This window comes from Narcine bancroftii, chromosome 2 (genome assembly GCF_036971445.1).
Source record: "Narcine bancroftii isolate sNarBan1 chromosome 2, sNarBan1.hap1, whole genome shotgun sequence".
Taxonomy (NCBI): domain Eukaryota; kingdom Metazoa; phylum Chordata; class Chondrichthyes; order Torpediniformes; family Narcinidae; genus Narcine; species Narcine bancroftii.
The window spans coordinates 285,166,643-285,191,693 of NC_091470.1; the positions used below are offsets into that span (position 1 = coordinate 285,166,643).

Genomic DNA, 25,051 nt, shown 5'->3' on the forward strand with positions numbered 1-25,051 from the left:
CCTTTCCATAAGAATTTCCTTATTTTCTTTAGCTCCTTGAAGAATTTCACTGTTAAGTGAATTGAAATAGGTATTGTATCCTTGGGAAGATGTTCATTTTAATACAATTTATCCTTCCTATCAGTGTTAGTGGTAAGTCTTTCCAGTGCTCTAAGTCGTCTTGTAATTTTTTAATTAATGGCTGATAATTTAGTTTATGTAGATGGCCGAGATTATTATTTAGTTGTATACCTAGGTATAGAATTGCTTGTGTTTGCCATCTAAATGGTGATTCTTCCTTAAACTTTGTGAAATCCGCATTATTAGCATTGCTTCACTTTTATTTGCGTTGATCCCGATACTTCTCCTTATTCCTTCAATTTCTTATGTAATTCTTTTATTGATATTTCTGGTTCTGTTAAGTATATTATAACGTCATCTGCAAATAGACTGATTTTATATTCCTTCTCTTTTATTTTTATCCCTCGTATTTTATTTTCTGTTCTTATCAGTACTGCTAGTGGTTCTATTGCTAAAGCAAACATTGAGGGAGATAGTGGACATCCCTGCCTTGTTGATCTGCTCAATTTAAATTGCTTTGATATGTATCAATTTACTGTCACTTTCGCCAATGGTCCCTTATATAATGCTTTAATCCAATTAATATATTTCTCTGGTAGGTTGAATTTTTGTAGTACTTTGAATAAATAATTCCATTCTACTCTGTCAAAGGCTTTCTCTGTGTCTAAAGCAACCTCTACTGTTGGAGTTTTGTTTCCTTGTACTGCATGGATTAAGTTAATAAATTTACAGATATTGTCCGTTGTTCGTCTTTTTCTAATAAATCCAGTTTGGTCTAGTTTTACTATTTTTGGTACACAGTCGGCCAATCTGTTTGCTAATAGTTTAGCTATTATCTTATAATCTGCGTTAGAGATATTGGTCTATACGACGCTGGTGTTAGTGGATCTTTCCCAGTCTTTGGTATTACTGTAATTATTGCTGTTTTGTATGAATCTGGTATGTTTTGTGTTTTTTCAATCTGGTTCATTACTTCCAGGAGAGGAGGAATTAATAAGTCTTTGAATGTTTTATAGAATTCTATTGGAAGTCCATCCTCTCCCTGTGTTTTATTGTTCAGTGGTTTTTTTTAATATCTCCTGTATTTCTCCTATTTCAAATGGTTTTATTAATTTATTTTGCTCCTCTGTTTGTAATTTCGGTAGTTCAATTTTAGTTAGAAATTCATCTATTTTGTCTTCTTTCCCTTCGTTTTCAGTTTGATAGAGTTGTTCGTAGAATTCCCTGAAGTTTTCGTTGATCTCTGTTGGGTTATATGTAATTTGTTTGTCCTTTTTCCTTGATGCCAATACCGTTCTTTTAGTTTGTTCTGTCTTAAGCTGCCACGCTAGTATTTTGTGCGTTTTTTCTCCTAGCTCATAATATTTCTGTTTTGTCTTCATTATGTTCTTCTCCACCTTATATGTTTGTAGTGTTTCATATTTTATTTTCTTGTCTGTAAATTCTTTTCTTTTAGTTGTATCTTCCTTTATTGCTAATTCTTTTTCTGTATTTGTTATTTCCCTTTCCAACTGTTCTATTTCTCGATTGTAGTCCTTCTTCATCTTAGTTACATAACTTATTGTCTGTCCTCTGATGAATGCTTTCATAGTATAAATTTATTTTTCACTGATTCCGTATTTATTTCAAAGTACATTTTAATTTGTCGCTCAATTAATTCTCTAAAATCCTATCTTTTAAGTAGCATGGAGTTTAATCTCCATCTATACATTCTTGGTGGATGTCCTCTAGCTCTATTACCAGGGGTGAGTGATACGATAACAATCTAGCTTTATATTCCGTTTTCTTAACTCTTCCTTGAATGTGGGCTGATAACAGGAATAGGTCTATCCTTGAGTATGTTTTATGTCTACTCAAATAATATGAATATTCCTTTTCCTTTGGGTGTTGTTTCCTCCATATATATGCAAAAGTTGCATTTCCTGCATCGATTTAATTATAAATTTGATTACTTTGTTCTTTCTGTTAGTCTTTTTTCCAGTTTTATCCATGTTTGAGTCCAAATTAAGGTTAAAATCCCCTCCTATTAGTATATTCCCTTGCGTATCTTTCTGAGAGGCCTAAGCTGTCATCAACAAATAGGGTAGGATTGTTGGTTTTATTGTCCACAAAGGCTCTTCATCCTTGAGATTTTGAGTGAACACCTCATAGAGCAAAATAGTTGGGCAGCAATATGGGTTTGGGTGATGTTTAGTATTGAAGGCAGCTGGGGATATGATTTTTGAGGGAGAGTTACTGCAGCTACAGCCAGCCTGGCTCTGTGGAAGTTCTTGTGGATTAAAGCCTGTTGTACTGACTTTACCTTGTGCGTGTCTGATTCTGCCTAACAGTGCATCACAACTGCTTACCGGCCTAGAAATTCAATGTGTCATGTAAAATGTTTGCGCACTAGAGAATGGTATTTTGGTAAAACAATGCAATTGCTCTATGTAGTTTGATGCTAGGTGCACTGCAATTTGTTCCAGGCTCTCCAAGGTATGTGGCCAAAAGGTGTGTATAGTGGCATCAGACAGTATGTAAAAACACATTATGTGACATGCACAAAACCTTTGTGTCTATAAAATATTGAAATATCACAGACCTTAACTGTAAGGTTGAGGCTTACTTCAACATTTGTTGAAGGAATCACAGTACACATCTATTTCCACTCTCCATCATCATGCTGCCAATGCCCTCTCTTCCCCCCACCCCCCCACCATTTTTGCCCCAGAAATCTCAAGCCTCAACTCAATCATCAACTCGCTCTGGGTCAATCCCATTCCTCCCTCAAAAATCATATCCCCGGCTGCCTTCAATACTAAACATCACCCAAACCCATATTGCTGCCCAACTATTTTGCTCTATGAGGTGTTCACTCAAAATCTCAAGGATGAAGAGCCTTTGTGGACAATAAAGCCAACAATCCTACCCTATTTGTGGATGACAGCTTAGGCCTCTCAGAAAGATGGCAATGGTCTCAAACATTTCCCTTTTTCAGACTTGGTACAATTTCTCACCCACAGGTTAATTTTCATATGGAAATCAATATTTCATTGAGGATGTGCAATTATGTAGATACCTCATGATTATAATCATTTGTATAAAACCTCATTAAAATGATTTACACACGCTTTCTCGATTAATTCTGTAACCAGAATATAATCAGCACCATTGGTATTTGGCGTATCTTAGGCCTGTTACAATCCCACCCCCTCCCCCAATAAAAACGTGAAGTTTTATGCACCTTCTCAGAAATCTATAAAAATCAAAGTTCAAATTTCTCCATTTCTGAGTTTTACTTACTTTGGAGAGTAATTGCAAACCAAATAGACAGCCTGCTGCCACACCTGGCCCCAGATGTTCATGTTAAAACATAAATTAATGGCACAGCCTACTTTGTTACTTGTTGCCCATACTACCTGGAAGAATAAAAATATAAAAATAACTTTTGTTGCATCTGACAACATGCTCACATTATTAAAAAGTTATTCAGAATCATACAAGAAACGTCTATGACAATTTTTTTCTTCTTTGGTGGTGCCTTGGAATTGAGGATAATTGATTACCCCTCTTTTTTAAAAAAAAGGGTTTTATTGATGTCAATGAAGGAATTACAACCTCAGGGCAAAAAAATGACTGATATATAACTCATGAGATGGTACACTCTTTCCAGGGAAACTAGGGAATGGAAACGGGTAGGTGGATCGATAAGTCACTTACAGATAGGACGTGCATGGATTGTCAGTCCTGTTCAAGCTACTGGAACGTATGTAGCATTAGCAACATTGATTCCAGTCAGGCAAAAAAAATGGTCTCCAGTAACCCTTAGGAAAAACATTTTCATTTTTTAAAAATTGTGCCAAGTTTAATTATTTAATTTTCAAGTTTTTGCAAACAGGACCAATTCCCCTTTCAGGCTGGCTTTCTGAATGGGTTTTGGGTGAGAGAAATAAAGCAAAAAGTGGACTACATGCCATCCTGCTTCTTGTGAATTTCTAGCCTTCTCGAATAAACCTGTTCACATCAGGGCTTCACAAGAAGCCACCCAGCAATACAAAAATTATCTTCCTCAATGACCAGTGGTGAAGAAACTCACCGCTAAGTTTAATATTAAACTCAAAATGCTCATTGTGAACATAAGAAACCAAAGTGAGCATTTATCAAGTGGAAAATGTATGAAAATTGCAGTTTTGTTTTCCACAAGGACAGCTATAAAATGGGCTGAAATTCCAAATGTGGAATTTTTTTACTTCATGATACAAAGTTCCTGAAACAAAAAAAGAGCAAATATAGCAATCAGAGGCAAGAAAGAACATCTTTCTAGCTTATCTCAGATCGTAGCATCCTTGCTTCTCAGAAGGGAAGAGGAGTTGGCCTGTAAATGAGGCCTATATTTATCTCTCATCCAAAAAAATTTGCCTGGTCATCAGCACAGATTGGTGTCTGCTGCAAACAAATTGATTGCCATATTTCTTAGATTACAAAGAAGAGGTTTTGTTATAGGTGTAGAGCATGTTAGAGTGTCCTGATGTTCTGGAAAGCACAATACAAGTGAAAAATGTTCCTATTTTTAATTACAACCTCCTTAGAACTTTCGGTATTCCAATTTCCTAGATATTTCCTACTACAGTAGAAATGCCAACCATGTATCAGTTTTATGTTGGGAAGTCAAATAAGGTCCATTCAATCCAATTTCATGCAAGTTTATGTGATAGAGCAGCTATGAAAAGATCTAATTTAAGTTAACCATACCTGAGTATAATGGGTGCACACTGGACCAACACATCTAAAGGGACACCAAGGGTTGCATTCTTGAGGATAAGGGTATATAAAATCTCTAACTTCATCATACCAAGCTTGCACATGAAATGTGGGAGGCCGGTATCTGTGGATTCAAAATATAATTTTTGAAGGCAAAAATGTACATACTACATCTTAAACAATTTAAATGTATTTTGGTCTCTTCTTGCATACAATACCTGCCCCAATGTGCACCCAGATTCTGTCCTATAGAAGGTAGGAGGTAACCAGGTCCATGTTCCCAACGACACTGTGAAGCCCATGCTTCTGAAGACCTTTCCAATTCAATGTCCCATGTCTGCAAACAGATTAAAAAGAAATATATATATTTATATACACACACATATACACACACACACATATACACACACACACACACACACACACACACACACACACACACACACACACACACACACACACACACACACACACACACATTCCAAGCTTCACTACAGATATCAAATATTGACAAGTGATCTTTGATAATCTTGTAGCCAGAAATTTTACTTTCTTTTTGCAGAAAACACATGGACAATAAAAGAAACAACATCAAAAAAAAGTGCATCAGGCAGGATAAATCTGTAGCGTTTCTACCAGCAATCATTGCGGAAATAGCATGGTCAAGATGTTCAAGAAAATAGGGGATAAAGGTTACATCAAAAATTAAAGTACAGTATTGAGAATTGGAATATTATTGGAGAAAGGTTGGCATGACAAATAAAGGAACAAAGCAATAGAATAAGAACATTTCAGGGAAATATTGTATTTTAGAATGTGCCAGCAGGAGTTTATGAACCAGTTATATGAAAAACAAAAGCTGAGAGCAATCTATCAATTAATAATTGTGGACATATTAAAAACCCAGTAAATGGAACAAGTTAGAAAGCCTTAGGATTGAGACAAAAATATAGGCCCCTAGCCTGCACAGAGAAAGTAGCAGAGATGCAAGAGAGATGATAAGAAAATTAAAGCATCAGGGGTTTAAATTTTGATCATGCTGGAAAGGTCAGGAGCATCTTTGGAAAGCGAAACAGAGATAACATGTCTGGTCCGAGATCTGGCAGGCTGAATATTTTCAGCATTTTTCTATTTTTATTCTATATCTTTTTTTCTGATTTTCATTTGCTATTGAAAAGTTGAATTGAACAAGAACTCGTTACGGGTATAAAAAAAAAGTTGTAATCCCATATGGGAATTATTGCATCAACAACCCCTTGCATTGTTCAACATTCCTACCATAAAATGTATGGAAATAAATAATAAAGCAAGTTTTAAAAACAGTTGTGGTGAACTGCTGTACACTCATTCATCTTCTTCTGCCCCATTCTGTGACTGAACCCATGGTTCCTCCCTCTTGACCCTGTATAATGGCTCCAACACCATAACCCCTCCCCAGAAAGCCTGGGTCACAGAATAGGATGACCTTCAAGTTTATTGTAAATAAAAGCCTATCGTTTGTAATGCTAGTCTTTCAAGTTATTGATAGTGCATCAATTTTATTTACAATAATTTTTTTTTCCAAAGATCAAACAATTCTTGAAGCCTGAGAGGCTGGAGATCAACCCACAAACGCCAGAAGCTTCAGACTGGTTTGAACTCTGGTGATGCTGCTTTGAGGTCTTTCTGCAGAACTCCACTGGAATCATAGCCACGGGGGCAAACAAGCTGCACCTTCTCTTCTCCTGGGTCGGATATAGTGTTCCTGATGATCAGGAAAGTCTCAAGAATGCAATGGGCATACTCAATGACCAGTACAGGGAGAAAGTCAATGAGGTACAAGCCAGGCACATGCTGGCTATCTGCAGACAATGACTAGGTGAATTGAGTGACTAGTTCCTCCAGCCCTGTGTGGACTTGCACGAGCATGCAACTTCCAGTTGGTGTCGGCCACCCAAAACACAGAGGACTCCCATGTTGCAGGCATCAGGTTGGACGACGTGTGCCAGGGGCTACTCAACCAGAGTTAGTTAGACTTAAGAGGGGTGATTGACTTTGTGAAATCACTGGAGATCACCCTCCATAACATGGAAGCATACTCTGAATGCCATGGGATCATCACGGGGGCCGTCATCTTGGAACACATGTCCTCAGGCCAGCAGCCTGCTACTGCATTAAGTGCTACTTTTGCAGCCAACCAAAGCATCCCCAAGAACATTGCACGGTGAAAGATGCTATATGCTCGAAGTGCAGAAAGAAGGGACACAGCATGGGAGCCACCATCTTGGCCACTGCCAGCTTCCGAGGATAACCACGCCGCTACATGGGGGGGCCGCCATTATGCTCCCAGACTAGGAACGGATACAAGCCTCTGTGGTGCTGGATCAAAGCAGCCCGCATCAACTTCCCGGCCTACAATGACATCACAAGCAATGATCAGGCGACAAGATGCCTTTTCAATAGCAGGAGCACAGAGTCCTTCTCAATCGGCAACCCGCAATTTGCCAGCCGGCTGCCCTGCTCCCCCGCACCACCCCGCACTTGTCCAACTGACATGCGGTCTCTAATCTCTGTGTTCATCTTCCATCACTGCTTGTGAACTTCACCCCCTACTGAAAGCCATTCACAGCAAGCAGCAGGCGACGCAGTGAAGGGGACAGGGCGTTTATTAAAGCAGAATGAGAGGATGGGGAGGATCTTGAATGAGGGGATCATCGAGCCCAGTACCAACCGGTGGAATGCTCAACTAGTGGTGGTCACTAGTAAACACAGAATGGTGATTGATTATAGCCAGACTATTGACCGCTATACACTGCTAGATGCATATCCCCTCCATCCCATTGCGGACATGGTCAATCAAACTGCCCAATATCGTGTGTTCTCCATGAATGACCTGAAATCCACCCGTAAACAGCTCCCCATCCACCTGGAGTACCGCCAGTGCACCCCCTTTGAGGCAGATTTCCTCAGAGTCCCCTTTGACATCAGTTTTCCAGCAGGAGAGGGACCAGATAGTGAACCAAATAACCTTCATGCCATTTTCCCCTGCCTGACGCCAACCTCCAGAAATTCCTCACAATAGCCAAATGCCTAAACCTCACCTACAACAGGGATAAATGTGTTTTCCATACTACTCGCCTGGTAATCCTTGATTGTGCTGTGGAGAATGGAGACATTGGCCCCAATCTCAACCTCATGCACCCCCCTGCTAGAGCTCCCCCTCCCCACATCCTCAAAGCCCTGAAAAGGTGCCTGGGGTTCTTTTTCTATTACATATAGTGGGTGCCTAATTATGCAAAGCCTGCCCCCTTATCCTTCCTCCTGACAAGAGAGACCTGGGCAGCCTTCAATTGTATTAAAGAAGACATTGCTACAGCCACAACATACATGATGGATGAATCTATCCCATTTCAGGTTGAGAGTGATGCATCTGATTTCACCCTGGCCAACACCCTGAACCAAGCAGGTCAGTCTGTTGCCTTCTTCTCCTGTACCCTCAAAGGCCCGAAGTCTGACACTCCTCCATCAAGGAGGCGCTCAGGCAATAGTTGAGGCAGTGCGGCACTGGAAGCATTACCTGGCCAGCAGACATTTTACCCTTCTCACAGACAAACAGGCCATAGCTTTCATGTTTAACAACAAAGAGCAGGGTAAGATAAAGAATGATTAAAATTTTGAAGTGGAGGATCGAACTCTCACCTATAACTACGATATCCTGTATTGACCGGGGAAGCTCAACGAGCCCCCAGATGCTCTGTCCTGAGGGACATATGCCAATGACCTCTGTCACCCCAGTGTCACGAGATTTTTCCACTTTATTAAATCTCATAACCTGCTGTACTTCATCAGGGAAGTCAGACATATGACGAGGGACTGTGCAGAGTGCAAACCGCACTTCTACCAACCAGATAGAACAAACCTGGTGAAAGCCACATGGTCTTTTAAATGCCTGTCTGGATTTCAAGGGCCCCCTTCCCTCCACCAACCTCACTGTCATTGATGAGTATTCACATTTCCCCTTTGTCATCCCCTGCCCAGGCATGACCACTACCACAGTCATCAGAGCACTGCACAACTTGTTCACTCTATTCAGATACCTGTCATATGTCCACAGCGACCAGGGGGTCCTCATTCATGAGCGATGAGCTGTGCCAATACCTGCAGGCCAGAGGCATCGCCACCAGCAGGACCACTAGTTATAACCCCCGAGGGAACGGCCAGGTGGAGAGGGAGAAGGCCACTGTGTGGAAGGCCATCATTCTTGCCCTCAAGTCTAGAGGGTTGCCAGTCTCTCACAGGCAGGAGGTCCTTCCCGAAGCACTCCACGCTATCAGGTCACTGCTATGTACTACCACCAATCCTTCCCCTCACGAATGAATTTTCTCCTTCCCCACGTCGGGGACCACCCTGCCATCCTCGTTGACATCCCCAGGGTCAGTCCTTCTATGGAAGCACGTGAGGGACCATAAGACCAATCCACTGGTCGAAAGAGTCCAGACCCTCCATGCGAACCGCAAAGATGCGTACGTGGCCTAAGTGGATGGGCGTGAGGAAACTGTCTCCATCTAGGACATCACACGTGCAGAGGCACACAAGGAGCATACCCACCAAACAGCACCCTCCCCTCCCATGGACACACACTATATACCATGGCACCCTAGCCCTGCCCCCACTCCAGTCAAGCCACCACGCCCACAGCAGGACAACACCGTGCTGGAGGTCCAGGATGAAACAATGGCCCCAGCTACAGCAGAGCAACCGACTCGCTGCAGGTCACAACGGGAGACCAAGCTGCCAGACAGACTTTTGTAAAACTTTATGCCCCACGTCACCCCACTGGACAAAATAAAAAAAGGGTGAATAAGGGGAACAGCTGTACACTCATTAATCTGGCTCCGCCCCATCCATGGCTCCTCCCTCTTGACCCGGTATAATGGCTCCAACACCATAACCCCCTCCCCAGAAAGCCTGGGTCACAGCACAGGATGACCTTCAAGTTTATTGTAAATAAAAGCCCATCATCTGTAATTCTAATCTTTTGAGTTAAGGATAGTGCATCAACAGCTTCCACCATCCAAGGTTAATTTTACCTCTTAAAACAATGAAGAAAGCAAGAAAGGAGGTTTCAGAACCAAACATAAAACAATACAATGCAAGAACAGCCTCTTTAGCCCATGATGCCTGCACCAAATAAGATTCCAAATTAAACTAAATCTCTCATGTCTGCACAGGATCCATGTTCTTCCATTCCCTGCAAATTCATGTGTCCATCTAAAAGACTTTTAAACACTTCTATCATACTGGTTTTGATGACTGCTGATGGCAGTCTGTTGTAGACACCTATAATTCTCTGTGTAAAACTACTCACCCTGCACATCCCCTTTAAACTTTTCTCCTCTCACCTTAAATGCATGTCCGCTAATACCTATACTTGACATTTTATCCTGGGGAAAGTATTCTGACCATCTTCCCTTTCTATGCTTCTGAAAATTTTATAAACTTCTATCAAGACTCCTTTCAGCCTCTGAGCCTTTCCCTATTATTCATATCCTCTAATCCATCCATCCTGGTAAACCTCTGTTGGGCGCTGCCAGTTGCCCCAATAATTACAGAGACAAAGACTGAGGGGAACAATAGACTTTATTATACAAGAGACTGCTGGCCCGGGTCCAGGCTAGGGAAAATGAGGAGAGGGAGAGGGGACTCGACCTTTATGGCCTAGGTCACAGGGGGGAGACCAGGGAGGAGTCAAGGAAAGGATGTCACCAGGAAGGCAAGCCAGCCAGTACACACAACCATATCACCACAACCTCTTCTGCACCCTTTCCAAAATGTCCATGTCCTTTCTATACTGAACAGTAATCACCCCCAAAGACCCAACTCCTGAACAGTTAATCCAAAAGTTCAAAAAGAGTGAACTAATCTAAGAACTCTGAACTAACAGAGGAAATAAGATGCTTGCAGCAATGTCAAAGAAGAGCCAGCTGAGAGTTTGAAATCAGTAAACATTTCCAGGAAAACAAAAAATAGATGTCATCAGCCACAGCAAAACCCAGGGGGTCAGGCTGAAAATCTTTTCTAGATTTATACAAGTCCAAGGAAAACACTTACCACCATGTATTCAACTAAAAGAGAATGTCTATATCATTAAGATCTGAAAGGTGCATCAGTAATCCAGTAAAATCAAAATACATTTTGCAATTTTATGGAAGACAATATTCTTCATATTTCTAGGAAGTAAAGGTTTCATATTATCAAACTCCAATTTGTAAAGTGGAATGTGATGTAAATTAATCCCATTTTAGAGTAATCTGTTCAAAACATTATTTTTCTTTGGAATTTCCTTCACATAGTTTCTGATAAACAAGACTACACGATCTTGAAAACGATATCCAAGAAAAACAATGAATACTCCTTTAGGTATAAATCTCCACTCTGTGTGAACTATATTGTGTAGATCATACATGGGAACATGGAATTTCTTTCAGTGTGGCTCCAAAGTGCATGGACTCTCAATTTATGGAAGTGTTTACCGTGACCGCTCTGCAAGAATCTTTTGAAATAAACCTGGCAAGTCTTTAAGCCTTTGGTAAACAAGACCACTCTCCCTTAAACATCTTATTGAATGGGACATGCATGTCCTTTAAGTGAATGTGGGAACAATCTTTCTCCCTCTGCAGCCTCAATCACTCCCAAGACAGCTGAAGCATTCTTACTCTATGGGCAGAGTATGTGTATTATATAAGGAAGTGGGGTGGGGATCAGGGGAAGAGCGAGGTCATTTTGAGAGCTGTAAAGGCTGACATCCTTATCTGACTGCTTTGGAGGAAAATGTTGGGAGTTGGGCCAAACTGGGCGAAGTCCTGTTAGGAAGTCCTTCTTTCCCTTGTTTATGGATGAACTTTGACGAAATTTACCAATTTTTGCAAGCAAATAATGCAATGTTTTAATGGACAAAATATCAGTGTATTCCAATTTCTAGGCACAAATACTTCTCAATCCCTTGACAGATTTGTGCCCCTGGGCAGCATTTCCCACCTTACATGATCCCACTGCTCTTCCTCCACACATGCAGCTAAAATTACTAACCATCTTTAGATTTCATCAAACTAACACCTTCCTTTCTGGCCTCAGTAATATGCATGTTTGGAGGAAATATACTTAGTCCACCCTCCCATACAAAAAAACAAGATCACTGCTAGGAGTCCACATCATACTGGAACCCTGCAATTTAAACTCCCCATCTTCAGGCTGAAATCTCTCTCCAACATACTCCAACTTAATGTTACTGCCCCATACTTTAATATCTTATGGTTCTCTAGGTTCAGCTTTTTATGTATCTACTTTCTTTCACTCCATCGTTCAGCCAATTTAGTCCTATTCTCAGGAATTTCTAAAAGCAGCTTGCTTTTTCTTTGTCTTGGATATCCATAGTTTGGAAAGACTTTACCAAACTTTCCATCAGTCATGCCAATGCAGCTTCTTACTTGTCAGCTCACAAAACCTCCTCATTCAGTGCATATCTGAATCAGGGGACAATGAATTGGCATTCTTTGCCATTTGTAGTCATTCCTGTGTTCTCTTAACTCTTTGTGACAGTTGCTTCATTTCAAAAGCACTTTATTAGCTGTAAAGTATTTGGGACTTCCTGAAAGGAATATGAAGAGGATTGTAGAAATGCAAGCTTTTCTTTCTTTCACCGCCAAAAGATGACAATAGGGAGATAGATAGAGCCGGAAAGGAGCCAAGCCCCAAAGATCTGGCTGCAAAGACTTGGAGTGAAGCACGGCGAAGGTCCGAGATTATATTTTAATCAACCATAATCCATCTTTACTGCAAGACAAACAATGCATCACCTCATCATAATTCTGTCAGGATTTGTACCAAGTTGACAAATACCCCATTCTCTCCCTCTCAGACGATTGCTGCAAATCTCACCCACAACTCTCATAAACTGCATGAACTGAAAATCTGGGAAACACAAGAACTGCAGAAGTTGGAATCTTGAAAAAGGGTACCCACCGTCTTTTATTCTCTGCAGATGGTGCTCGACTGGCTAAGTCCCTCCAGCTTCTCTTGGTTCACAATGCCAATTACTCAGTGACAATTCCCAGAGGGTGCATTTAGTTATGTACTTTATAAACTGCTTTACAAGCAAGGAGATGCACAACTGAAGCCGGATGAAGGAAGAGTGAAGCGTATAAGTACTGCTGCACCACCATCTTACCTGAAACTAGAAACTGCACTGACCACATGGGGAGTGACTGATTTGAAGCCAGTGACCAGCAGGTGTCTGTGGTGCACGATAATATCCTGATACCAAATCTTTGCTCCCACTACCAAGTTCTCAATTATCGTTCAAGCCTTTCTAGATTTAATGAGGAGGAGGCCATATGTACCCTTTCTCCTTCAGTTTGCCAAGATCTATTTCCTGGCTAGGCAGTGCTGAAGAACAAGAGGAGAACTCTTCCAGCTACCAGCTCATTTACTGCTGTCACAGCTGTGGCTACCAGCATAGAATCCAGCTATCAATCCTCCACAGATAACAAAGATTACTAAGGCATCACATTGGGGTGTGGTACATGCTTCATACAGCACACATTTTCAGTCCTTCCCAAGTTTGACAGTAATTGAGATTCAATTGCTCCCCCTTCCTCTCCTCTTCCTCCTTCCCCCACATTTTTTTATTCAGCATCTGCCTGTTTTCTTCTACCTGACAAAAGGACCATTACACTTGACCCCAGCATTTGCAAATTTTCTTGTTTAACAACTCCAATTTCTACCACCCAGGCAGTCCCCATGCACTTGCCTTTCAGCTAGACAGCCCAGAATACAAACAGGAACGTCTGCGCATGCTGGGATTGAGCACAATAGATAAATGTGCTGGAGAAACTATGCAGGTCATGCAGCATCTATAGGATGGTTGACCAATGTTTCGGGCCTAAGCCCTTCATCAAGGTACAGAGCCAGACATCCCAGAAATACTGCCATCTTGTCCAAGTGGTGAAGTACAAAGTCAGATATTCTAACTGAAGATCTTCATTCCACAGTGAAACTCGCACATTTCCGTCCATTTTGGTTTGGTCTCTTATGGAGCAGGATGTAAAAAGACAAGGACTGCATAAGCTTCCAGAAGACAGATAACAAAGGAATGCAAAACATTAGTAAGTTGATATTTGTAAGCATTTTGGCAAGGTTCAAATTTATAAATTTGATTTGAAACCTGGATTGTTTGTTGAAATTTCATGCCAGCAATATAGAGAAATGAACAGTATTATGTTGGTCAATTAAAGACAATGCAGATTTGGAACAAAGGGTGAGTGATGAATTATAATTGTATTTATTGGCAATGCAGTGAGATAATTTAGTGATATACGGCCTAGGTGTATGTCTGATTATCAGTGGGATTTGGAAACAATCGAAATAGATTTGGTGATTCCTGGTCACACTGAGGGACAGTACGAATTGGTTCACTAGATACTAAAACCAGTAAATAATAAGAACAAATTCTATCATTTCATAGTTTATTCTATGTACATTTCCTTAAGTGGACCTAAATTAGAACTGGTACATGTGGAAATGTTTCCATTGAGATCCACAATATACACAACCATAATATCTGTTTGAAACTCTTGTTTCATGAAATCTTTGCTCATATATTAGTCCAAGTCTATGAATGCTTCCTTGCCATAAGAGCACACAGATAATGTTTCCAAGAGCTGAAAGTGTGGTACAAACAGTAGATTGACCGCACTGGTGGCTTGGTCTGGGAAAAGTAAGTAGAACCGAGTACCTTCTCAAATTGAAAATAAACAGCTAAATCCCCTGAGGAATAAAACTGTTGAGTGAAATGTAAATGACGTGTGATCATGAATGAACAGATTTGGATAGGAAACAGACTTGGATAACAAAAGATAGTTTCTTCATTCTATAATTTCAGCAGTTTTGTCGAATCTGGTAACACTGGTGACATTGTCTATCACCAATTTTATTAGCACATTACTATAATTATGGTGTGACTGCTCAGCCTTTGGTTTTAATAACACTACATGTTTATTTTTAAAGCAATTTGTTAAAGTAATGCATATTAACGAGATTGGTCTAATTGATGTTCCCCTGAACTCATCCATACAGAAAGAGAAGTAATATAGCTGGGGCTTTGTTATTCTCACAGCTGTTAAAATAGATGGTCAACGTTTGGAACATAGATAGAGAGCTTTATTCATTGACTTTACTGATAAAAAGGGGTACAGAAAAAAGGAAGTAATTATGTTCATTTTTGTTTAATTCCTCATGAGTACTGGGAGTTTTCAGAAGCCAGAAAACAGTAATTAAATGCAACGCATCTGTTTATGGAGGGTCAATTTTTTTCAAAGTTTAAAAATATCTCTTCACTTCGTTCCAAAGTGATCATGACAGATGGAAGCTTGGAAAGGGAGAAACAAATGAAAATGTTGGAATACACAGCACCGCACTAAAAATCCAGGGTTAGAAGATTGAGATCCAAAGCTCTTGTTAGTAAGGAGTGAGAGATGTTGAATTCCTTCAAATAAGATGATTGATCTCAGCATTAGCCATTTGTGGACTATAATACTTCAAGCCCTTTTGATTGAAAAAAAGTTGTAATGTGTGACAGCATCTCTTGCTGGTGGACGAGAAGGTAGTCCACTGATACTAAACATTGAATACAGTGATTAAAAACAATTTAATATGCATTAAACTACTTTAAATAATGTTGCATTGATATAAATCAAAAACAAAAATATTCCTCTTAGGTTTTTAATGAAGATCCACAACCACATTCAAATGAACAGGAGCATGTCTGGCATAAAGCTAAAGGGCTAGAAATAAAGAGTATCCAAACTTCCAGCTCAGGATGATCCAGAACTGTCCTGGGCTTGGTAGCAAGTCCAGATGGATCCCAGCCAAAGGCTCAATCAAACCTATGGTTTATCTTCAGATAATTAAAATGTTCAAATGGTGTTCCGTGACAAAAATAAATTGAAATTTACACCTAGTTGCAACTCCAGTCATGAAGGAATTTTCTATTTATGGATTAATGTATTTCTGCACCACATATAAAAGAAAATGCAATCTCTTCCAAATAGTTTAATTAACATCTATATCTGAAGGAAGGAAAGCACAAAGATATGGTGGTAGAAGGGACACGCAACAGGGGCAGGCTTTTCAAAGCAGCAGCTCTCCTCTAAAGGAATTAGAGTACAGTGGGCAAGGGTATAGAAGGAAGGGAGATATTGAACCAGACCATATTAGTACACATATGATCTTTAAACCACTTCTGGGCACAAAGAGACCTAATATTGGTCATAAACTAGGTCCATAGAATAAGTATGTGGTCACTGACAATGTTTGTTTGTTTATCATCTTCCACAAAATGTTCTAGCAAGAACTTTCCAATGTCTGATAGGACTGAGGGAAGTAGAAGGTGTGAGATTTAAATAAGGAAACTTCCATACGAGTCCCAATGATGGAGACTAATGTTGTGTAGGTGATCAGAATATGAAGCAATGGGTGAGGTAGAAGGCACAATTTTTGAGAGAGGGATTTGATATTGCATTTAACCTATCTTGTTCATGCAGCTGTGGAAAGCAAGCTTCTTGTGCACTGCATCTACTTCTCTAGGATTTCCTGCAGTTGATTTTAATTGAAGACTCCTCCACTGATGCTGGACTATGAATCTACAAGCACACTGGGAAAAGTTGTTCTATCTCAATCCCCCCCGCAAGGCAATCAAAAACCCTCTCTCAATCCAGCGTACCTCCCCTTTCTAACATTGCAAAATTACTCCATTGCCAAGCACGGCCAATAAGCACCTCTCCAAATAGTTTCAGTCAACTTCAACTAGCAAAACCACCACAGTTAGCAATTCCTGAATCCTAAAATCAAAATAATGAGCTGGGGGCACAAATTTCATGTACATCCTACACTGGTGGTTCTCAACCTTTTTCATTCCACTCATGTACCACTTTAAGTAATCCCTATGCCATTGGTGCTCTGTGATTACTAAAGGATTGCTTAAGGCGAGATGTGAGTGGGAAGGGAAGGTTGAGAATCACTGCTCTAGACCCAATTGTTACTGAAATAATTTTTGAGGAAAAATGGTCATTGGTCCATTTCCTTTGGAGTTATGAAACCGTGCACATAACGAGTCAATTAGGTACGATTAAAACAGTGTTTTTATTAACTTTTTCTTTCCACCCACATACCACCTTAAGCAATCCCTTACTAACCTACAGCATAGGGAATACTTAAAGAGGTATGAGTGGAAAGAAAAAGGTTGAGAACCACTGTCCTACACCAAGTCAAATTTTCCTTTCAAGCAGATTTTCCAATCCAAGATCCTTTACACCCTTTCAATAAATTTCCTCAGAATGGTTACAAATAAACATTATTCAAACAAACCAGTAGAGCTCAATTCATTAAATTACCTGTAGCTTCCTGTCCTAAGAAGCAAACCATGTGTCACTTGATATGAGACGTTCATGGAAAATTTGGATTAGGCAGCAATGTAAACACCAACAGGAGGCTGCATTCATATCAAATCAACTTGATTCAAATTAATATTGCTTTTACTGTGTAAATTGGCTTTCAAATCAAAAAAAGGCAAGCCAACCAGAAATAAATGGTTCATTGTTTCATTTGTTGAGAGCAAGTGTTTCAACAAAGTACAAATGCAACTTCAGTAATATATGTGCATAAAATTCAAATTGGAGAAGGTTGCTTTCTGGTAGATAATTTAAGTTTGGGATTAGTTTATGTAAGTAAAAAAACTAAAATGCACAAAATAAAAATGCTCGCAGTGTTGTATCTGTAGTATTGCCTGTTATGTTATTAAAATCAGTGCACTTGATTTAAAAAAGACTAAAATATGATGCAGGGAACAGATAATCTTACAAATAAGATTAAATAGGAAAATAATTGATACATAACTATTGAATTTTCTTTTTTTTTCTTTGGCTTGGCTTCGCGGACGAAGATTTATGGAGGGGGTAAAAAGTCCACGTCAGCTGCAGGCTCGTTTGTGGCTGGCAAGTCCGATGCGGGACAGGCAGACACGATTGCAGCGGTTGCAAGGGAAAATTGGTTGGTTGGGGTTGGGTGTTGGGTTTTTCCTCCTTTGCCTTTTGTCAGTGAGGTGGGCTCTGCGGTCTTCTTCAAAGGAGGTTGCTGCCCGCCAAACTGTGAGGCGCCAAGATGCACGGTTTGAGGCGATATCAGCCCACTGGCGGTGGTCAATGTGGCAGGCACCAAGAGATTTCTTTAGGCAGTCCTTGTACCTTTTCTTTGGTGCACCTCTGTCACGGTGGCCAGTGGAGAGCTCGCCATATAACACGATCTTGGGAAGGCGATGGTCCTCCATTCTGGAGACGTGACCCATCCAGCGCAGCTGGATCTTCAGCAGCGTGGACTCGATGCTGTCGACCTCTGCCATCTCGAGTACTTCGACGTTAGGGGTGTAAGCGCTCCAATGGATGTTGAGGATGGAGCGGAGACAACGCTGGTGGAAGCGTTCTAGGAGCCGTAGGTGGTGCCGGTAGAGGACCCATGATTCGGAGCCGAACAGGAGTGTGGGTATGACAACGGCTCTGTATACGCTTATCTTTGTGAGGTTTTTCAGTTGGTTGTTTTTCCAGACTCTTTTGTGTAGTCTTCCAAAGGCGCTATTTGCCTTGGCGAGTCTGTTGTCTATCTCATTGTCGATCCTTGCATCTGATGAAATGGTGCAGCCGAGATAGGTAAACTGGTTGACCGTTTTGAGTTTTGTGTGCCCGATGGAGATGTGGGGGGGCTGGTAGTCATGGTGGGGAGCTGGCTGATGGAGGACCTCAGTTTTCTTCAGGCTGACTTCCAGGCCAAACATTTTGGCAGTTTCCGCAAAGCAGGACGTCAAGCGCTGAAGAGCTGGCTCTGAATGGGCAACTAAAGCGGCATCATCTGCAAATAGTAGTTCACGGACAAGTTTCTCTTGTGTCTTGGTGTGAGCTTGCAGGCGCCTCAGATTGAAGAGACTGCCATCCGTGCGGTACCGGATGTAAACTATTGAATAATAAATTACTAAAACACCATAGACAGAAATAGATACATTTTGGATGTCAAGGCAAATGAAATCTTTAAAAATGTCTAGGCTCTATTGAAAAAAAAATTGATTTAACCAAATAAAAAGGTTGCTGAAATTATTGAAGAAAATCTTCAAAAAAAAAATCTGACATTTGGAACAACTTGTGCGAAACAGCACTGTTTCGCACAAGTTTATAACAGGCACCTTTGTTCTTTCCATTCCTGGCAAGGGTGCAGCTCCAAAGTCTTCCAGATAACAAAATATTTCCTTTCATGAATATAGAGAATTTAAAATTTAAAGGAAAGGCCCCCCCTTTTGGAAGCCTCACTACCTTTTTTTCATTGTACAACTTTCTTAACTGATGCTTGCTGCAAACCACTCTGTCACCTTCAGGTAAAATTGGTTGTTTACGAATGTAATAAATATTGTTAATGATGTCAATGAAATGTAAAGTATTTGGGTAGCACAATTGTGCAGTTATAAGAGTTGCTACCTTGCAGCTTCAGCGACCTGGGTTCAATCTTAACCTCCAGTGTTGTGTTCGTAGGGTTTCCTCATTCTTCCTGCAACTGCCTTTCCTTCCACATCCCCAAAAAAAAATGTGCAAATGATCAGTTAATTGGATTCGACCCTATAAATTGTGGATGATGTGTAGGTGACTCACAGAATCTGTGCTTGAGGTAGACTGGTGTGATTCAAATTTAATGGAAAAATGCAATAATAAAAGAAAAACTTTCAAGATTTACTGCAAGTTGTATGATCTGCCACTTACTTTCTGGGTCCTCCGTGCATCTGATACACACCTGAATACCAAGAAGGTTTACATACACAAACATCGTAGGCCACTCATGCAGAGCCAAGCCTTCACAGCACTTCCAAGGACTGTTTCAGCATTGCTTAAAGCAGTGGTTCCCAAACATTTTCTGGCTGCTGCCCACTTGGTCTCTAGGCCACTTCACGAGCAGCCCCATACAACAGCACTGGGGGGGGGGGGGGGGGGCGTGGTGGCAGCACTGAGAGGGGCAATGACACAAATACAACATAGCAGCCACCAAGTCCAGCTCTAGTGAGAAAGCCTTGTCGCCATTCATTTTCCTATCTACTAACACCCCAAGTCTGGCCAGAAAATTACTGCACTAGCTTCTTCATTAAATTTTGTAGCAAACTGAATAATAACAAGACTGAATGTTGGGAAGCCCCCTTCTCCCTTTTATCTTTCCACTGCCCATGGGGGGGGGCAGCAGTACCCACTTTGGGAATTGCTGCTTAAAGGGTTCTAATCTCCAAGTTGGTTACAGGTGGTGAAGCTTAGCATTGGGAACCTGACCCATCACTTTCCAGACACCCCCCAACCCAAGTATACCACAACCATCACCAATGGAACCTCACACCCACAATTTGACAAATCAACCTCATCCCTTCAACCAAAATTTTAATCTCGCACCATGCATTGATTTCTATCATAGCTCGAGCTATCCCCGTCACTAAACCATTACCCTTGCCCTTCCCTTGACACAATTTTGAGGAGAATTAAGAAAACTCTTTCCCCACACAAGATTATTTTGGAGCAACAGCCCTTGTACGTCAAGCAACACATTTATTGGCCTTCTCACTTTGCCCTGTTCATTCATCTTTTCAACACCAGTTTTTCTTAAATATATAGGTCTCGTTTGCTCATGAAACTTCCTCTAAAGCACATAACTGGGTGTTCTTCCTCAGACACCTGGTTTCTTCTGAGGCCACCAAAGCTTCTCCTGCTCTACTGTAATGGGCTTTCTCTTAAACATTATCTTGACTTCTGTGGATGGCCAGTGGAACCAAACGTCTCTGTGCCATAGAATAGTACCAGAAGAATGTTGGATTGCTTAAAGGGAAAGGAAGGAAGAAATTAACTAAGTAATTACAAGGCAATTCGCTCAATTTCAATACTGGGCAAATTATTAGATTAAAATCTGAGAGATAATATGAACCTTCATTTAGAAGGGCACAGGTTAATAAAGTACAATGATCATGGATCTGTTAAAGAAAGATCAGACTAATTCTAGAAGTCAAAAAAGAACCTTGATTAGGGTGGAGCAGTTAACATACTTTACAAGGACTTGACCAAAGTTTCTAACAAAGGTCCACATATCAAAATATAGCAGAAACAGTAGATGGGACCAAAGGGAGAGTGGACAATTACATCCAAAACTGGCTTCGTAGCAAGAAAAAGATGGTAATGATTGATGCCCATTTCTGTTATGGGAAAACTGTCGCTGAAGGTGTTTATGGAGAGCTCTATATTCCAATTTATTTTTTTGCTCTGTGCAATAATTATTTAATTTATTATAGAGTCCATGATAAAGGCATTGATAGATTTTTTTTTAATTGGTTGTATTTTTCACAACTTCTTTGAGTATTCATGAATCAGTGCTAAAATAATCACCAAATGTTGAGGAGCATATATATAATTTAACACAAACACAGTACTGTAACTATACTATTCCGATGGGACATCTCAGAAGTCTTAACACAAACTTCAAAGGGAAAAGGCCTTAAATTCCTGGCATCATCTGCATTGAAGCATTTGATTCCCTAATGAAATATAACTGACTGGAAAATGATGCATCTGATTTTCCAATAGAAATTTTTGCAAACTAATTTCTGATTACAAAAGTCAGCAATTAAACGGCAGCCAGTGAACTTTTGAAATAATTATATCAATAATTAACATATTTTTCAGATGCAGTTCTGGTTTGCATAGTAGTTACCACAAATATATTATAGTGTCAATGTCAATGACTCTAGTGCATTCTCCTCACGTCTGCTGCATGGGTTTCCTCTGGGTGTTCTGGTTTCCCACACCCTTCAAAACACATGGGGGTTGTATCTCAATTGGGGCATTGCTTAAGGTAGTATGTGGATGGAAAGAAAACGTTTGAAAACCACTGTTTTAATCGTACCTAATTGACTCATTATGTGCACGGTTTCATAACTCCAAAGGAAATGAGCCAATGACAATTTTTCTCAAGCAAAATATTTCATTCCAACTCACATACCATTATAAGCAATCCCTTACTAATCACAGAGCACTTACGGCATAGTGAATACTTAGTTGTAAGTGAGTGGAAAGAAAAAGGTTGATAACGCTGAAATATTTTACTTCTTTTAGACAGACAACACAGTAACAGAGCCTTCCAACCCAGGATCCTATGCCACCCAAAAGCCCCAATTGACCTACAACCCCCATATGTTTTGAAGGGTGCGGTGGGGGGGGGGGGGGAAACCAGAACACCCAGAGGAAACCCATGCATTTTTTAAACTAATAAGAAAATCAAACATCAAATAAACTTGAACAAATACACACAAGTAACCAGAAATTGTTGTAAGTTGTAATTGCTGACATTACAAGCAAAAGGAGAATTAATTTATTTACCCAAATTCAAGTCCTACGCATGTTGATCACAGACTAATACTCGAATGATAACTAGTGATATTTTGGGTTTTTCAGCAACTAATGTTTGAATCCAGCGCTGTCTGCAAGAATTTTTTACATTCTCCCTGTGACCACATGGATTTCCTTTGAGTGTTCTGGTTTCTTCCCACATTCCAAAGATATACTGTAGGGGTTGGAATGTTGATTGATCATATAGGTGTACTTGGGTAACACACATTCTTGGGTCAGAAGGATTTGTTATGCTGTATCACTCAATTGTACAAATATTCATGCTGCTAATGTTGGAAAGAAAATTTGGAAAGAAAACATATACAACTTATCTACCTGGAAAAACCATTTCAATATATTATTTATTGATGTAATAAACAGAAGCTGGCTGAACATTAATTTTAAATGTTACATCAACATTATCAGTATTGGGTCTGATAGCTTTACAATAAACTGAAGAAAAAAATTTGCCAATGTACATGACATGACAAATAAAATAACTGACAGAATGTGCATATCCATTGAAATTCTTCTGATCACCTGTGCAAAGTAAGAATGTGAGTTGAAGAGATTTACCCATGTGCTTGGGCACAATAATGTTCTGCAAAGTTTGCTGTTTCACTGAGGAAATGTAAAAGTTCTGGTTTATAATTTCTGGTTTCCTTCAAGTTTTTTGAATGTCAAAATGTAGTGCCTTTATCACATTGCCAAAAAGGGTACCTTGTGATTTCCACTGGAATATGGTAATTATTGTAAATGGAAACTTTTGCTTCAATAAACTTATCAATGAAATCTTACATTCTTTCAACATTCTGGAAGTGTTATTGATAAATTTGTGCCATAGGTGACTACAATAATGTGTTATACTTCCAGATAAAATTACACTTGCTGATATTCAAATAAATGTGATCTAACCCATTCATTAAAACATCAGATAAGCATGCCTTAGGGTACTGACAGCCTAACTCCCTCTGCTGGCCAACTAAAATAAATTGTGCAATAAGGAATAATTATGACCCTGAACCCCCCCCCAGCTCCCAAATAAAAGAGTTTGGACATTATATTCAAAGATCATTTATGAAGTAGGTTGACGTCTAAAATAAGGTTGGAATGACTGGGTTTTCAGACGGTGTTTCTGAAATTACTGTGGAATATTTATTCCCATAGAAATTGGAACATCTTGAAAACATCCTTTTTTCCCCCAGAAGTTGGTTATACTCAGAGAGAACATACAACATTTCATTTTACTCTTTGGAATGTTGCATCTTAAGCAAGTTGCGTTGGGAAATCTATCTCTTCCTCAGAAATCCTGGACAGCATCATCCAAGGAGGGCATTGCTCTCCCACAATGCAGTTATTTAAGAATGTGCAAATTTGAAGTTGCAGAAGATCACAAGGTCCTACTCAAATGACTTATTCCTTGATTTTCGAACTCGTATAGCATGATGAAACAATGTTCTGATTGCTCATTTCCACCTTCTCGCTGTTAGTCTTACCAAAGGGTAATGGCTTGCTTGTGTAAAGCTCAATGAAAGTTGAACCAAAACAAATTTTAATCCACATTTCTGGCCTCAACAAAAAAAGGTTCAATTGCAACTTTTTCTAAGAGTTAAACAATTCTAAAACATGATGCACACTTACCATATATTCCATATTCGATGCACTTGGTGACACTTGACTTCTCAATTTATTGTGCAGATCCAAAATGATTTGTCTATCGTTATCTGTGATAGATCTTTTAGCTCTTCTGGAAGTCCTGGGTGGATTGGTATCATTGGATTTGATGGAATCTAAGCTACCAGTCGCTTTCAGGTTTGTTTCTTCACCATCTTCCAGAAACGTTGCTAGCATTGCATCCAGTTCTGAAGTAATGTTGGGGTTCATCACAGCGACAGCGGCTTGGGCAACGAACAGCAGAGCAGTCAGCCTTTTCCATTCCAGTTCTGCACCCTTCATGATGGACGACCTCTGAGATGATCTCCAAGAGACTCAGCTGCCCTCCAACCACGAGACTGCAATGAGGAAGAGCACGCTGTTTGCAGGCTCAGAGAGCTTAGTCCATCGGTTGAACTACAGAGAAACAAGCCACAGCACCATCCACGGGGAGGAAAGTGTTGTCATGGAGACGAACGAGGACGCCAATCAAGCCGCGGCTGTGAACATTGATTGTTTTAAAACCGATCAAGTCGCCTTGCCCGGACCTGAGTGAGACCCTGCCCGTGCACTGGCGAGAGCTGGTAGCCGGCCGCCCGCCCGCCGAACGGGGATCCTGGCCAGGGCCAGCCCAGCAGCATCAGTCCGTCCGCTTCGAGTCGGGCAGAGCCTGCGCCAGGAGAGCGAGCAAGGGGAGGGGAGACACTTACCTTCACTGCCCTGGCAACCGGGCTGGATGCGGGGGGGGGGGGGGGGGAAAGAGGGAGCTTCGGTGCCGTTTTGGTTTGGGGCGGACGCAAGGAGAGGTTGGCCGGTTCCGCGGCGGCGGCTGTTGCGGGGAAAGCGCACTCGCTGCTGCGCCTTGATCTGGAGCAGCGCGACGTGTCGGTCCGGCCCCGACCCCGCACCCTGGGGCACAGCACAGGGTGGGCTGGCGGCCACTGAAACGGATGGGCCAGTCCGCTGAAGACACGGAGTGAGCGAAGCAACAAGTCGCCGCTGCAACTGAAGGAACAATTTAAGAAGTAGGAACTAGGGGGAGGGGGTGGGAGGCAATCGACCAAAGGGGACATTCCAGCTTCCAGGAGAAGGGAGGGAGGGCAAACTCACTCACT

General features: G+C 40.8%; 1 protein-coding gene across 1 annotated transcript in view; it reads right to left on the reverse strand.

Annotated features, from left to right (window-relative positions):
• Window positions 1-24,291, reverse strand: part of crispld1b (cysteine-rich secretory protein LCCL domain containing 1b) — a 46,918-nt gene extending 22,627 nt beyond the window's left edge. The window contains exons 1-4 of the mRNA XM_069915415.1: window positions 23,925-24,291; window positions 5,019-5,137; window positions 4,792-4,924; window positions 3,343-3,458 (exon numbers count right to left, since the gene is read on the reverse strand). Of these exons, the coding sequence (XP_069771516.1) occupies window positions 3,343-3,458; window positions 4,792-4,924; window positions 5,019-5,137; window positions 23,925-24,239 (683 nt within the window). The 5' untranslated portion in view covers window positions 24,240-24,291. The remainder of the gene's footprint in view (window positions 1-3,342; window positions 3,459-4,791; window positions 4,925-5,018; window positions 5,138-23,924) is intronic.
• Between the last annotated feature and the right edge of the window lie 760 nt (window positions 24,292-25,051).